General features: G+C 41.6%; 1 protein-coding gene across 1 annotated transcript in view; it reads right to left on the bottom strand.

Annotated features, from left to right (window-relative positions):
- The window catches only part of wdr11 (WD repeat domain 11), a 142,131-nt gene extending 125,075 nt beyond the window's left edge, over positions 1 to 17,056 (bottom strand). The window contains exons 1-2 of the mRNA XM_023970051.2: positions 16,833 to 17,056; positions 6,936 to 7,047 (exon numbers count right to left, since the gene is read on the bottom strand). Coding sequence (XP_023825819.1) covers positions 6,936 to 7,047; positions 16,833 to 16,918 — 198 coding nt within the window. The 5' untranslated portion in view covers positions 16,919 to 17,056. The remainder of the gene's footprint in view (positions 1 to 6,935; positions 7,048 to 16,832) is intronic.
- Positions 17,057 to 17,797: the final 741 nt, after the last annotated feature.

Below are 17,797 nucleotides of genomic sequence, written 5' to 3'. Positions count from 1 at the left end.
AAGTCTGCCAGACGCCTGGCCACAATACTTGACACTTAGCAAGGACAGGATCCTTAATTGGTCGTGTCTCTTGGAATCTTCTTCCTTCGGCATCCAAACTCCTGAGAATCTCCTCTCCTCCAGATGACCTTKAGGATCTTCCAGAGCCACTTGGGTAACAGAGGGCAGTACTTGTAGACCTTATACTGCTACTACTGTATCAAAGGAATTATCCAAGTGAGTCTCAGAAATGGCTAARATATTAATGTTATCTGATAGTTATTGACTTCCTGACCCTAATTTCTAAGGCTACATATATTAATAAGGAATATTTTCAAACCTTTCCTGGGAAGCTTATCAAGCGATAGACATAATATGGAAAACAAACAAAGCAAAAGGCTTTTTTTTTGCAGTTCATTAAATCAATTGGTGTGTGCCGGTGTGTGTGTGCGTGTGTGTGTGTGTGTGTTGTTGAAGTTACAAACCCATAGGCTTGGCTCTCATCCCTTCCAGGATTTTGAGGGAGGGTGGACAATGAGCCTGTCATAAAAGCAACGTCGCACTGGCAGCTTTAAATGGCTGGGATAAGTTATTTTCTCGTCTGCCGCAGAGGAAGATAAACGTTTCTCTCAAGTCCTTGGCTCTTTCCAGAACAGCTACCTTGTCCTTGAACCTAAGGAACTTCATCATCCAGTCCTGTGGGTGCACTCCACCTAAATCTTCCTGTGGTCAATCTTCAGTTTCTCCTCACTTTATCCTCAGACTCCATCTGGGTCTCAAAATGGAGATTCTGCAATTCCGTCAACAACGTTGCTGCGCCTTTATTGTCCCTCGAGAAAATCTGATTTCTCTGTCATTGTTATCTTGGATTCCCATACAGAACTGATCTCAACGACTTACAGATTGCTGTCATCTTGCAGTTCTCCTGTTTAAATTTCATCGAGCTGACCCTGGGAGAACTGAAAACTGTTCTTCAGCTCTTGGACCAGGTCAAGTCAGGTCTTCCATTCTTTTATTAGTTAACACCACCAGTATTTGGACACAACACTTGAAGCTATTTTCTTGTGGTAACAACTGCTTGTAGAACTCTTTTTGTTTGTTTAAAATATCCTTTAACTGTGATAGCGAGACACCACTGACCTCAAAGGTACTCCCTCCGGCTTTGTTATTTGTCATGGTAGCAACATAGGCTAACTCCTCGCAGTTCCAGACATGGCAGGTCACAGGTGAGATGGAAATAGCAACAAACAGCAGGGATCTAGACTAGAGGTCGACCGATTAATCGGAATGGCCGATTAATTAGGGCCGATTTCAAGTTTTCATAACTTTTGGTATTTTTGGACAACGATTTGGCCGATTTTTTTCTTCTCACCTTTATTTAACTAGACAAGTCAGTTAAGAACACATTCTTATTTTCAATGACAGCCTAGGAATGGTAGGTTAACTGCCTTGTTCAGGGGCAGAACGACAGATTTTTACCTTGTCAGCTCAGGGATTCAATCTTGCAACCTTACGGTTAACTAGTCCAACGATCTAACCACCTGATTTATATTGCACTCCATGAGGAGTCTGCCTGTTACGCGAATGCAGTAAGAAGCCAAGGTAAGTTGCTAGCTAGCATTAATCTTACCTTATAAAAAACAATCAATCATAATCACTAGTTAACTACACATGGTTGATGATATTACTAGTTTATCTTGTGTGTCCTGCGTAGCATATAATCGATGAGGTGCGCATTCGCGAAACAGGACTGTCGTTGCTCCAACGTGTACCTAACCATAAACATCAATGCCTTTCTTAAAATCAATACACAGAAGTATATATTTTTAAACCTGCATATTTAGCTAAAAGAAATCCAGGTTAGCAGGCAATATTAACCAGGTGAAATTGTGTCACTTCTCTTGCGTTCATTGCACGCAGAGTCAGGGTATATGCAGTTTGGGCCGCCTGGCTCATTGCGAACTAATTTACCAGAATTTTACGTAATTATGACATAACATTGAAGTTTGTGCAATGTAACAGGAATATTTAGACTTATGGATGCCACCCGTTAGATAAAATACGGAACGGATCCGTATTTCATTGAAAGAATAAACGTTTTGATTTCGAGATGATAGTTTCTGGATTCGACCATATTAATGACCTAAGGCTCGTATTTCTGTGTGTTATTATGTTATAATTAAGTCCATGATTTGAGAGAGCAGTCTGACTGAGCGATGGTAGGCACCAGCAGGCTCGTAAGCATTCATTCAAACAGCACTTTTGTGTGTTTTGCCAGCAGGTCTTCGCAATGCTTCAAGCATTGCACTGTTTATGACTTCAAGCCTATCAACTCCCGAGATTAGGCTGGTGTWACCGATGTGAAATGTCTAGCTAGTTAGCGGGGTGCGCGCTAATAGCGTTTCAAACGTCACTCCCTCTGAGACTAGTTGTTCCCCTTGCTCTGCAAGGGCCGCGGCTTTTGTGGAGCGATGGGTAACGCTTCTTCGAGGGTGGCTGTTGTCGATGTGTTCCTGGTTCGAGCCCAGGTAGGAGCGAGGAGAGGGACGGAAGCTTTACTGTTACACTGGCAATACTAAAGTGCCTTTAAGAACATCCAATAGTCAAAGGTATATGAAATACAAATCGTATAGWGAGAAAGTGTCCTATAATAACTACAACCTAACACTTCTTACCTGGGAATATTGAACTCATGTTAAAAGGAACCACCAGCTTTCATATGTTCTCATGTTCTGAGCAAGGAACTTAAACGTTAGCTTTCTTACATGGCACATATTGCACTTTAACTTTCTTCTCCAACACTGTGTTTTTGCATTATTTAAACCAAATTGAACATGTTTCATTATTTATTTGAGGCTAAATTGATTTTATTGATGTATTATATTAAGTTAAAATTAGTGTTCATTCAGTATTGTTGTAATTGTCATTATTACGACAAAAATAAAAAATAAATATTTTTGTTTTGTTTTGTTTTGTTTTTATTTAAATAAGCCGATTAATCGGGTTCGGCTTTTTTTGGTCCTCCAATAATCAGTACCGGCGTTGAAAAATCATAATCGGTCGACCTCTAATCTAGACAGTCACAAGCCCGGGAAAACCCGTGGTCCCAGCCACAAGGTCTAACATCGTCGTGAGCTGCATTCAAGCCCTCAAGGAAACCCCGCAAGGCATCTAACATATTGGAATATTTTTATTCTATACAGGCTTCATTCTTTCCACTCTGTCAATTAGGTTAGTATTGTGTAGTAACCACAATGTGGTGAAATCCATTAGCGTTTTTTCTCCCCTCTACAGCAACTGAGTTAGGAAGGACAGCTGTATATTTGTAGTGAATGAGTGCATTGATAAACCATCCAAAGTGTAATTAATAACTTCACCATGCTCAAAGGGATATTTCATGTCTGCGTTTTGAAAAATGTGCCCTTCTTTGCGAGGCATTGGAAAACCTRCCTGGTCTTTGTGGTTGAATCTCTGTTTGAAATTCACTGCTCGACCTTACAGATAATGGTATGTGTGAGGTACAGAGATGAGGTAGTAATTCAAAAATCTAGTTAAAACACTATTATTGCACAGAGTGAGCCCATGCCATTACAAATCGGTTGAAAAATCGTCCGATCTTTGCTTTTGGTTAAAAAAAAAACTTGGTTGTATAATTTATTTATTAATAAATACCTTAATTATGTAATGATATTGAATCTGTCTGGATCAAGTGCCCTTCTCTGACTTTGGCCAATACGCCTTTTCTTGCTGTGGTATCGTTTGGTTGAATATTTTGATGGTATTGAGTATCGTGATTAGGGATGTTAACGGTTAACAGTTAGTCATCGAAAATACATTTGACCGGTCATGTTTATCGGTCTATAGGTTTATTTGCATKATTTTGTGGAATGAAAGTGTATTTGTGTGTCTTTGGTGTGAAAACGAATTTGAACTGTAGAGGGCSCTATACAACCAAGAATGTGCTTGGAAGCTTTTACATCCGCTAGAGGCATTGCTAACGTTAGCTTGGCAACTGAGGAAAAATGAAGCGCGCCAAACGTAGCTCTGTGTGGGACCCTTCGTTCAAAAGGGTGATGAAATTCCCTGCAAGCTTTGCGAAAATTAGGCAGCAGGGGCCTCCCGAATGGCGCAGTGGTCTAAGGTGTCACAGCCGTCCACGACAGGGAGACGCACAATTTGTCCAGCATCGTCCGGGTTAAAGGAAGGTTTGGCTGGCCGAGATGTCCTTGTCCCATCGCGCTCCAGCAACTCCTGTGGCAGGCCGGGCGCATGCACGCTGACATGGTCGCCAGGTGTCGGCTCGCTTCCGGATTAAGCGAGCAGTGTGTCAAGAAGTGTTTGCAGTGTGTCAAGAAGCAGTGCGGCTTGGTAGGGTCGTTTCGGAGGACTCGGGAGTTGCAGCGATGGGACAAGACTAACTACCAATTGGATAACAAAAACCTTTTTTTATTTTTTATAAATTCAGCAGCAGTACCAGCACGATGATGTATCACATCAAGAACAAACACCCGGGTGCCATCACTTTGATGCTAGCGGGGAGAATGATGCGTGCCATCTGAGGTGATCACACAATTGGTGTGTAGAATGACTGAGCGTGATATGATGCCAATCAGTGTGGTCGAGGGCTTTAGGGGAGTTAATTCGTTACCTTGAGCCAGAGTACTGCATGCCATCACGAGGTACAATAACAAATAGAAATCAAAAAGCACTACCAGGACTCGGTGCCATGCTATGCACACAGACTTCAACTCGGCATCAACGATGGCTTCAATATGTATGTGTCGTGTGATTGTTGCTGCTGAGAGACTGGTTAGGCACTTTAACCATAGCCAACTCAGCCACCAAGGCACTAGCAGCCAAGCAAGTCCAAATGCAGCTGCCGCAGCACCACCTGATCCAGTCTTGTAAAGACAGACCGAGTTCCAGCGTGTGGCATGTTTGAGAGGTTGGTGGAGCAGAGACAGCCGTGCTGTTCAACCGGACCGTCACCAAGCMGCAAGAGGCAGAACTCTCGAGCTCCCAGATGATCACTGGCAAATGATGGAGATGCAGCCCGTCTTGCCAACCCTGACATGCGCAACCACCGCCATGTCATCCAAAAGGTGRCCATTTCCAACATATACCCCATCACATTCAGCCTACTGCAAACATCTCTTCCGCGGAGCGGATAAAAGCAGGAGAGTYTTAGAGTTCAGAAGTCCCTCTGAAAAACGCATGCAGGAATTAATCTATAAAATTAGGCTATATTGTATATAGGCTATTAGTGTTGTTAATCTATGTAGGTAAATAGCTGCCAATTGCTGTTATTGTCATTGTCTTATTGAAAGTATTATGAGAAGCAAAACCATGCATTGCACATTTAAGAAAAAATACATTTTTGAAGGATAGGATATGCAAAATCGTCAAATACTTATTTTATTCATTTCACAGGTGGATGCAAAAAATCTGACCTTAATGGCACCTCGTCACATTGATGTTGGACCATCGCCACAAGCATCTGCGATTTCTCTTGCCAGCTGAGAGTGACCGCAAAAACAAAGCTGCTCAAGTTGGCGGACTTGGCATCCACTGACACAGATGCGACTGGGTCAAATGGAGAGGCCGCAGCAGCAGCCGAGAGAGAGTGCCCCGCTGCTGCTGACAGAGAGGGTGACTGATCGAGCCAGGAAGCCTTGGGTCTTCAGAGCCTATTTGGGAGCGCCAACAATGCCATGCTGTTACTCCTTGGGTGTGACTACAACCCCGCTCTTGAGAGAGAGAGGCAGAAAACAAGGTGGACAACTAGTTGAGAGACATTCCCCCCATCACTCAATGTGAAGCCACGTCACTGGTGGAATGTCAACAGTGCAAGATTCCTAAGGATCGCKACTTTAGCGAGACGCTACAATTTGCTGACAATAGTCCACAATGGGCCTACTGTTAACTGATAGAAAATGTTAACGGTTTTGAAAATGAAATGGAAAWGCAGAATATATTGTGGTTTTTGTTACTGTTTTGTTGTTTATTTGCAAGAATATGTTGTACAATGTAGCCTACATTTTTCCGGCGATATGTTCTACTTCGACAAGGCTTTAATATCTAATTGAAATGAGATATTTTAAAAAATTTGGGAAAGGTTTTATATTTGGCTGCTTCATTTTAATGAAGCTCTTAATGAAAACAGCCGTTCCTTGTACACATGCAATTCACACAGGAGTCAGAAGTTATCAGCAGAACCATTATTTGATTTAGTCAAGTTTAATCTGCTATGGTTGCTAAAAAGGAATAAAAATGTGCAACAAAAAGACTCATTACAAATAAATGATATGTTGATAAATCAAATGAATAAAAATAATATTGTCCATAAATCAAAACCATATAACCTAAAATAAAATGTAGGCCCCATTAAAACTTCTAAATACAGTATCTAAATAAAAATAACCTTTATTTAACTAGGCAAGTCAGTTAAGAACAAATTCTTATTTACAATGACAGCCTACCCCGGCCAAACCCGGACGACGCTGGGTCAATTGTGCACCGCCCTACGGGACTCCAAATCACGGCCGGATGTAACAGAGCCTGTATTCGAACCGGGGACTGTAGTGAAGACTCTTGCACTGAGACCGCTGRGCCACTCGGGAGCCGAAGCAAACCTTATCAATGTGACTTTTTGGCCCAAACACAGTGAAATGTGGCCGAATCTTGCTGACAAAGAGGAAAAGCTTACTCTGACCAAGGTCATAGAGAACGCACTTTCTTACTTTGGATGATAAATATCCCTTCTGCTAGAAAACAGACTTTTTACTTAGAACCAGACATGAATATAGTTTACTCCTGAGATGGGTTACATTCACTTTTGCTAACGTAATCTAGGCTACATGCTATGAATTCAATCAAACAAAATATTCAAAAAAAGGCAGAGGCTACTTCCTGGGATTCTCCCATTATGATATTGAGAAACCCTGACTGGAACTTACCTTGACCACATTGGCTTTGTGTCTCTCCAGAACCTGGATGGTCTGGGAAGTCTTTGGGTCGATGATGAGGATGCTGGAGTGACATCCCTGGGCTATCAGCCCCTGCCAACCCCTAGAAGAGAACAGATTTAAAATATAGGAGATATAACTAAGCTATCTAGCACAGCAGCAGGGCATACCGTATCCATCAAAMATAAACATTTATATTTTAGCCTATCAACAGGGCAGCACACAGCTGCTTGAAAAGTGGGGTCATTACAGCAGAGGCATGTTCTAGGYTGAGGCGGTATCCAGATTTTCATATCGTCATCATATACCAGGAAATGTGTATTACCGGCATAGTACACAAGGTGGAGCCAAAGAAATGCAAAAAAAGCCCATTGGGTGTCTATTAAAAGACTGCTAAGAAAATTTGCAGTGAGTCCGCAAGCTAAACATAATAACAAGTGCAAACCATTAATTTTTTTTTTGCAAAGACAGGCAATCCAGCTCATGAACATGCATAACTCGGCAAAAAAAGAAACACCCTCTCACTGTCAACTGCGTTGATTTTCAGCAAACTTAACATGTGTAAATATTTGTATGAACAAAACAAGTTTCAACAACTGAGACATAAACTGAACAAGTTCCGCAGACATGTGACTAACAGAAATGGAAAAAAGGGAGGAGGTCAAAATCTTAAGTAACAGTCAGTATCTGGTGTGGCCACCAGCTGCATTAAGTACTGCAGTGCATCTCCTCCTCATGGACTGCACCAGATTTGCCAGTCCTTGCTGTGAGATGTTACCCCACTCTTCCACCAAGGCACCTGCAAGTTCCCGGACATTTCTGGGGGGGAAATGGCCCTAGCCCTCCCCCTCCGATCCAACAGGTCCCAGACGTGCTCAATGGGATTGAGATAAGGGCTCTTCACTGGCCATGGCAGAACACTGACATTCCTGTCTTGCAGGAAATCACACAGAATGAGCAGTATGGCTGGTGGCATTGTCATGCTGGAGGGTCATGTCAGGATAAGCCTGCAGGAAGGGTACCACATGAGGGAGGAGGATGTCTTCCCTGTAACGCACAGCATTGAGATTGCCTGCAATGACAACAAGCTCAGTCCGATGATGCTGTGACACACCGCCCCAGACAATGACGGATCCTCCACATCGATCCCGCTCCAGAGTAGAGGCCTCGGTGTAACGCTCATTCCTTCAGTGATGTCTGGTGAGGACCGGTCTTACAACAGGCCTACAAGCCCTCAGTCCAGCCTCGCTCAGCCTATTGCGGACAGTCTGAGCACTGATGGAAGGATTGTATGTTCCTGGTGCATCTCGGGCAGTTTTGTTGCCATCCGGTACCTGTCCCGCAGGTGTGATGTTCGGATGTACCGATCCTGTGCAGGCGTTGTTACACGTGGTCTGCCACTGCGAGGACGGTCAGCTGTCCGTCCTGTCACCCCTTTAGTGCTGTCTTAAGTAGAGGTCYACCGATTAATCGGAATGGCTGATTAATTAGGGCRGATTTCAAGTTTTCATAATAATCGGTAATCGGCATTWTTGGACACCGATTGTGGCCGATTACATTGCACTCCACGAGGAGACTGCGTGGCAGGCTGACTACCTGTTACGCGAGTGCAGCAAGGAGCCAAGGTAAGGTGCTAGCTAGCATTAAATGCATCGTATAAAAAAAACAATCAATCTATCTTCACATAATCACTAGTTAACTACACATGGTTGATATTACTAGTTTATCTAGCTTGTCCTGCGTTGCATATAATCGATGCAGTGCCTGTTAATTTCTCATCGAATCACAGCCTACTTCGCCAAACGGGTGATTTAACAAACGCATTCGCAAAAAAAGCACTGTCGTTGCACCAATGTGTACCTAACCATAAACATCAATGCCTTTCTTTAAAATCAATACACAATTATATATTTTTAAACCTGCATATTTAGTTAATATTGCCTGCTAACATGAAAATAAAACAACTTATTACAAAACGCGACCCCTGTCAATACACAGCTGGACTCACCTGCACCCGCTTTCTCCTGTTGTGCGATTTACAGACACACGTGACTGGCTAAACTGTTCTAGGGAACTTCTGTAAGCTGTATAATATAAAATGTGACAGGTGAAATGAAGAACACAAATCGGTTTTATCTCCTAAAGTACTGCAGAAGTTGACTGCAGATATTTACTTAACTACAKATATTAAAATGTATTGAAAAAGTTAAGAAATAGTTTGCACGGTATTGAAAAASCATCCCGTTGCTATTTCCAAATAGCCCGGWATWTACGGTATACCACCCAAGCCTAGCGTGTTCAGCAGGACAGATAGAAATATGCTATTGTTATGTAGAACAAACATGCCTCTGACAATAAACCATAGTTATCTCCAAGCGTCCTATAGTAAGAAGTTGCGTATGGAATTTTTTTACTTTTATACTGTGTAATTTAGAGTATACTTTAAATGCCCAGATGTAATACTTATTTAGGATTTTCATGTAGCTGAATTCYCTGCACAATATTGAGCAAGAGAATCGTCTCTTCACACCCACGTGTTTGACAARAGCTGATAAATCAGAATAGAGGACATTCGATGATGCCTACTCAGAATGGATTTTATATACACTACATGACCAACAGTATGTGGACACCTGCTKATCGAACAGCTCATTCCAAAATCATGGAATTAGTCCCCCTTTCCTGCTATAACAGCCTCCACTCTTCCAGGATAGCCTTCCACTAGATGCTGGAACATTGCTGCGGAGACTTGCTTCCAATCAGCCACAAGAGCTTTAGTCAGGTTGGGCACTGATGTTAGGCGATTAGGCCTGGCTCGCAGTCGGCTTTCTAAGTCATCCCAAAGGTGTTTGATGGGGTTGAGGTCAGGACCTTTAACGACTGACGAGCCCGACGCAAATAATTTATTGCTTTCTCGGGAACAGGCCCAGATCCCCGTGATTTGCGTAAAGAGGTGGAGAAAAAGGGGCCAGAGGGRGGGCTGCCTTCTGAGAATTCATAGGCAATCGCATAAACCCCCACTTCCTTCCATTCCACGACCAAACGTGCAATCTTTGGGTAATAAAATCGATGACCTACGCGGAAGATTAAACTACCAACAGGAKATTCAAAACTGTAAAATCTRATGCTTCATGGAGTCGTGGCTGAACGACGACACTATCAACATACAGCTGGCTGGTTATACGCTGTACTGGCAGGATAGAACAGCGGCGTCTGGTAATACAAGGGGCGGCGGACTATGKATTTTTGTAAATAACAGCTGGTGCACGATATCTAAGGAAGTCTCGAGCTATTGCATCTCATGATAAGCTGTAGACCACACTATCTACCTAGTTCTCATCTGTATTTTCATAGCTGTTTACATACCAGCACAGTCAGAGGCTGGCACTAAGACAGCATTGAATGAGCTGTATTCTGCCAAATAAGCAAACAAGAAAACACTCACCCAGAGGTGGCGCTTCTAGTAGCAGGGGACTTTAATGCAGGGAAACTTAAACCCGCTTTACCAAATTCCTGTCAGCATGTTAAATGTGCAACGAGAGGGGGGGGGAAACTCTGGACCACTTTTACCTCACACAGAGGCGCAAACAAAGCTCTCCCTCGCCCTCTATTTGGTAAATCTGACCATAATTATATCCTCCTGACTCCTGCTTACAAGCTAAAATTAAAGCAGAAAGCACCAGTGACTAGATCAATAAAAAAGTGGTCAGATGAAGCAGATGCTAAGCTATAGGACTGTTTTTCTAGCACAGACTGGAATATGTTCCAGGATTCCTCTGATGGCATTGAGGACCACATCAGTKATTTGCTTCATCAATAAGTGCATTGATGATGTCGTCCCCACAGTGACTGTACGTACATACCCCAACCAGAAGCCATGGATTACAGGTAACATCCGCGCTGCGCTAAAGGCTAGAGCTGCCGCTTCAAGGAGCYGGACACTAACCCGGAAGCTTATAAGAAATCCCGCTATGCTCTCCAACGAATAATCAAACAGGCAAAGGGAAGCACAGCCGAGAGCCGCACAGTGACACCAGCCTACCAGACGAGCTAAACTACTTCTATGCTCACTTTGAGGCAAATAACACTAAAACATGCATGAGAGCACCAGCTGTTCCGAAAGACTGATCACGCTCTCCGTAGCCGATGTGAGTAAGACCTTCAAACAGGTCAACATTCACAAGGCCACAAGGCCAGATGGATTACCAGGACATGTACTGTTTAGGTACAGTGCCTTCAGAAAGTATTCAAAGCTTTTGATTTATTCCACATTTGGTTGTGTTACAACCTGAATTCAAGATATATTCAATCTATGGTTTCACACATCTACACATAATAACCCAAAATGAMGAAGTGAAAACATGTTTAGGGATTATTGAAAATTAAATACAGAAATCTCTCATGTCCATTAGTATTCACACCCGATACAGTCAATACTTTGTAAATGGACCTTTGGCAGCAATTACATCCATGAGTTTTTCTGGGTAAAGTCTAAGAGCTTTCCGTACTTGGATTGTGCAACATTTGCCCATTACTCTTTTTAAAATCTTTAAGCTCTGTCAAATTGGTTGTGGTTCATTGCTAGACAACCATTATCAGGTTTTGCCATAGATTTTCAAGTAGATTTAGGTCAAAACTGTAAAAAAATAAAAAAAACTCAGCCACTCAGGAACATTCACTGTCTCGGTAAGCAACTCCAGCGTAGATATGGCCTTGCGTTTTACGTTATTTTCCAGTTGAAAAGTGAATTCATCTCCCAGTGTCTGGTGGAAAGCAAACTGAACCAGTTTTTTCCTCTAGGATTTTGCCTGTGCTTAAAGCCATTCCATMTATTTTTTTTATCCTGAAAAACTCCAGTKCTTAATTACTAGCATGCCCATAACATGATGCAGCCACCACTYTACTTGAAAWTATGGAGAGTGGTACTCAGTAATGTGTTGTATTTGGCCCAAACATAACACTTTGTATTCAAGACAAAAAGTGAATTGCTTTGCCACATTTTCTGCAGTATTACTTTAGTGCCTTGTTGCAAACAGGATGCNGCCCAAACATAACACTTTGTATTCAAGACAAAAAGTGAATTGCTTTGCCACATTTTCTGCAGTATTACTTTAGTGCCTTGTTGCAAACAGGATGCGTGTTTTAGAATATTTGTATTCTGTACAGGCTTCCTTCTTTTCACCTCTGTCAATAATGTTAGTATTGTGGAGTAACTACAATGATAAGAGCGTCTGCTAAATGACTTAAATGTTAAATGTTGTTGATTCATCCTCAGGTTTCTCCTATGACAGCCATTAAAACYCTGAAATTGATTTCAGAAGGAACAAAACTCCACTACCCCCTACGAAGAACAATGGGAAATCAGTCGATAGAGTGACCACATAAGTACCTGGGAAACGAAACAAACAAAATGAAATTCAATGATAAAGAAATTGTAACAGATGTTTTTTTTTTTAAGCAAACTGAACCATTTTAATGTCGACCGCCATATCTTACAAATGTTCTATGAATCTGTCCTGCAAAGTATGCTGTCCTTTGGTCTGATATGCGTGTTCAGGAACATGAGAGTGCAAGACCAAGTCAAGCTTCAGTGCATGATTAAGACAGCGGGAAGGATCATTTGTATAGATCAAGAATCAGTCACCAATCTGTACACAAAACTCATCCTCCTAAACGTGAAAGCATTTTACAGTACAGTACTCATCCCCTTCACTCAAAATTCAGTCACAGCAGCAGCCGGACAAGGGGAAAGAGACTTCTTCAAAAGAAAATCAAAACAGATAGCTATYGGGACTCTTTTATTCCAACAGCCTGCATAATAAGTAGTCTGTTGGTCCCCGGAGTACAAAGCATATTGCACTTTCACTTTAAATGTGTAGCTATAGCAATTTTAATAAATTATTTGTGTGTAGTTTGTGTTATGTACTCTCTTTTTAAGCACATGACCAAATTTAATTTCCCCCTGGTGGGATAATAAAGTTGATCTGAATCTGGTCTTRGTGGTTGAATTCACTGCTCGACTGAGGGACCTTACAGATAATTGTATGTGTAGTCATTCAAAAATCAAGTTAAACACTATTACTGCACACAGAGTGAGCCCATGCAACTTGTTATGTGACTTGTTAAGCACATTTTTACTCCTGAACTAATTTAGGCTTGCCATAACAATGGGGTTGAATACTTATTGACTAAAGCTTTTCAGCTTTACATTTAACTAATTTGTAAAAAATTCTAAAAACATAATTCCACTTTAACTTTATGGGATATTGTGTGTAGGCAAATTACAAATAAAATCAATTTCAACCATTTTAAATTCAGGTTGTAACACAACAAAATMTGGAAAAAGTCAATGGGTGTGAATACTTTCTGACGGCACTGTAAAAGCAAGACAGATTTCGGACACGGCCATTAGCTCTATTCATGCAATTTCTATCTGCAACGTTGGACAATGTTTGGCTACTGAACGTGGGACCTGGTTCAAGTAGCTATGTTGGAGGGGGGGGAGATGTATCGCTCTGCCACGGTGATCTTGGAGCAGGTAGTAGCGGGTAGACTTAGCTAGCTGGAGAGAGGGTCTTGATAGGAAAGGAGACAAGTAGCCTTGCCCACGTCATAGCATTGCATCMGAGCCATGCATTCTTCTTTACTGCAACTCAACAGTCAGGAAAYGGCTGTAGCTATAGACTGAGAGTTAGCACATTAGTCCATGGGCCGGGGGTCAGTCTGGCTCACTTGGGGTGATGATGTCTCAGTGATTTTCTTGAAGGTCTATTTCTATTTCCCTAGAGTTGGAAAATGTGTGATAGAAAAAGCTGCCATTGCTACACTTGTGTTATAACAGTTTCATCCCTCTGTCCCATATATTTCTCCCCATAGAGATTTTACCCTATGACAAACAATGRCAGTATACAGTAGGCCGTCATTGTAAATAAGAATTTGTTCTGAACCGACTTGCCTAGTTAAATAAATAAAAATACAAGTWATTGCTCACATGTACCTTTTAATCAAATATTATTGGAAAACTTAGATTCACAGCTATCCATTGTACACATTCAACTGAAGTCCCTGTGCCAAGAACACCAAGGTAACCTGTCTAAATGACTAGCACTCACAACTGTAGCCATGAAATGCTTTGAAAGGCTGGTCATTGCTTACATCAACACCATCATCCTGGACCAGTGAAGGCTGCTGAGGAGAGGACAGCTCTTAATAAGGACTGAAACGGAGCAAATGTAATGGCTAACACAAGGAAACCATGTCTGATGTACGTGATACCATTCTACTCCAGCCATTACCACGAGCCTGTTCTCCCCAATTAAGTAGCCACCAACCTCCTGTGTCGAAGACACACTCCAATTCATATACCGCCCCAAAAGTTCCACATATGACACAATCTCTATTGCACTCCACACTGCCGTTTCCCACCTGTACATGAGGAACACCTACGTGAGAATGCTGTTCATTGACAATAGCTCAGCGTTCAACACCATAGTGCCCTCCTAGCTCATCACTAAGCTCAGGACCCTGGGACTGTARACRTCCCTCTGCAACTCAATAGAGATTGTGAGGGTCTTGATAGGAAAAGGAGACAAGAAACCTTGCACAAGACAAAAGAGTCGTGGACTACAGGAAACYGAGGGCCGAGCACACCCCCATCCAGTCAAGATCTTTAAGTTCCTCGGTGTCCACATCACTAAAGGAATTATCATGGTCCACACACACCAACACAGTCGTGAATAAGGCACGACAATGCCTCTTTCCCCTCAGGAGGCTGAAAAGTTTTGGTATGGGCCCTTAGATCCTCAAAAAGTTCTACAGCTGCACTGGTTGCACCACGAGCCCGCTTGCTGCCTACCACCGCTCAGTCAGACTGCGCTATCAAATCATAGACTTAATTATAATATAATAACACACAGAAATACGAGCCTTAGGTCATTAATATGGTCAAATCTGGAAACTATCCATATTTTATCTAACGGGTGGCATCCATAAGTCTAAATATTGCTGTTACATTGCACAACCTTCAATGTTATGTCATAATTATGTAAAATTCTGGCAAATTAGTTTGCAATGAGCCAGGCGGCCCAAACTGTTGCATATACCCTGACTCTGCATGCAATGAACGCAAGAGAAGTGACACAATTTGCCTAGTTAATATTGCCTGCTAACATGAATTTATTTTACTAATAGCAGTTTAAAAAAATATACTTCTGTGTATTGATTTTAAGAAAGGCATTGATGTTTATGGTTGTACACATTGGTGCAACGACAGTGCTTTTTCGCGAATGCGCTTGTTAAATCACCCGTTTGGCGAAGTAGGCTGTGATTCAATGATAAATTAACAGGCACCACATCGATTGTATGCAACGCAGGACAAGCTAGATAAACTAGTAATATCAACCATGTGTAGTTAACTAGTGATTATGTTAAGATTGATGTTTTTTATAAGATACGTTTAATGCTAGCTAGCACCTTACCGTGCTCCTTGCTGCACTCGCATAACAGGTATCACAGCCTGCCACGCAGTCTCCTCGTGGAGTGCATGTAATCGCCATAATCAGTGTCCAAAAATGCTGATTACTGATTGTTATGAAAACTTGAAATTGGCCCTAATTAAATCGACCTCTAGTAGTGAGTACAGCCCAGTACATCACTGGGCCAATCCAGGACCTCAACATGGCAGCGTCAGAGGAAGGCCCTAAAAACTGCCAAAGACTCCAGCCACCCTCTCTGAAACGCATGGCAAGCGGTACTGATGTACCATCCCTGAAAATAAATAAATGGCCCTGACCAGCTTCTACCCCCAAGCCATAAGACGTTAAATAATTAACCAATAGCTACCCAGACGATCTGCATTGACCCTTTTTGCATTAACTTTTTTGACTCGTCWCATACGCCGTTGCTACAGTTCATCTATCCTGTRGCCTAGTCATTTTATCCCTACCTGTATACATCTACCTAAATMACCTCGTAACGCTAAACATGAACTTGGTAGTGGTACCTTGTGTATATAGCCAACATAATTCTCATTGTATATTTATCCTTGTGTTATTAATTCTCTATTATTTCCTCTCTGCATTGTTGGGAAGGGCCCATAAGTAAGCATTTCACTCTTAGACTACTCTACACCTGTTGTTTACGAAACATGTAACAAATACAATTTGATATGGGATTGAGGGATGAAAGAGACTGATAACACAGAGAACGCTGTTATTGCTGCACTATCACACATTTTCCACCTATGGCCCAAATGTGGGCGTCTAGCCCATTAACTAATCTTACAACCACACTTTATTTGCTTTGTAAAACTACAGCTAACTACTAGCAATATGGCATCCATCAGTCACATACATTTATCCTCAACCAATGACACWAAACAGTGGCATCGTTATTGGTTGTCAGCTTTAACACAAAAACACAACTGCAATGTCAAATCAATAACTAGCTAACGTTACCTTAGACAATTCGCTCATTAGCGAGCAAGCTAACGTTAGCTTCGTCCCACAACTGGCCATTTATGTTAGCTAACATTTATATTAACAATTTGAACTTGACTTTTAATGTCTACAGACGGCAACGTAAAGTCAACATGGTTAATCCAAACGCTAACTAACATAAATGGCTAAGCAAATTGCGGGACGAAGCTATTTTACGTTAGCTAAGCTAGCTTGCTGAAACTTGTAACAAAAACACCACTTGCCAACTGTGAAGCGAAGCATTCAAATTCTTGACTTTATCCAAAGACTAAACAATATGATATTGTAATCTAATACATATCTGCTCATCTTAATTTTCTGTAGAACAAACCATCTCAGCTGAGTGAGTTAACGTAAATATCTAACATACATTTCTGCTAGCTAGGCCAATGCGCAGGGCTCCAGAACTCACCAGTCAACAGCCGTTTTGTTCTGCAAATTGAGCGTGCCAGTCAATGTCCGCGCCGCGAGTTTAATATTGACAGAGTAAGGAATCATTGTTACTATGAATTGTATTAACTAGCTACATCCAAATAAATGGACAAAATCTCGCATAGAACATGTATTTTGGTTTGTTGACAGGGACAAAAAAATAAGCAGGAAGTGTCAATTCCAGGATGCGTTATAATATAACTGTGAAGTCGGCAATAATAACGAAGTACTTCCGGGTAAAAGTCCTGTCCTGTGTGCTTTGTAAATTAAAAATGAGAACGAAAATAATAGTATCTAAAGATTTTATACTAGTTATGAATCAAAAATAATTAAAAGTATTTATATAAGATATTATGTAATTTTGTCTTTATCTTCTTTTCTTTCAAGCCTAAAAGGTCAACAATGTTTTTTTGTGTGTGTACGCCTATCACTTATTGCACCATACAATACTATCTGTACGTTGTGCAGTAAAAGGGGGTCCATTCTACTCAGGAGCAAATCCACAGTTTACACTCCCTTCAGTGTCGCTGCTCACTCATTTGCCAGCCCTTATAGAGTGGCCCATCAACTTAAACCCAATAGTTTTTTCATACTGGACATACATATTGCATCGTACAAAATGATCTGTACGTTGTGTCGCTGTAAAAGGCCAGTCCATTCTACTCAGGAGCATTTTAACTTTCCAAATCCACAGTTTCCGAATCCATAATCATTGTCGCTTCTAATTTTACAACCATATTTCATATCGGACATACATATTGCACCATACAACATTTTCTGGTCATTGTGTTGCAGGAAAKGGGGGGGGTCCCTTTAACACAGGAGCAGCTGTAGTTTCCAAATCCACGACCCCCAAGGTCGTCATTGCTGTTATTGTGGCCCTTTAAGAGTGGAAATCAGCTTACATCCAGCTATTTGCATGTTAGATAGTTAGGTTTAATTAAC

The sequence above is a fragment of the Salvelinus sp. IW2-2015 genome, linkage group LG25 (assembly GCF_002910315.2).
Source record: "Salvelinus sp. IW2-2015 linkage group LG25, ASM291031v2, whole genome shotgun sequence".
In the NCBI taxonomy this organism is placed as follows: Eukaryota; Metazoa; Chordata; class Actinopteri; order Salmoniformes; family Salmonidae; genus Salvelinus; species Salvelinus sp. IW2-2015.
Note: the sequence above shows the minus strand (reverse complement) of the source record. Positions and strands in the feature narration are given on the sequence as shown.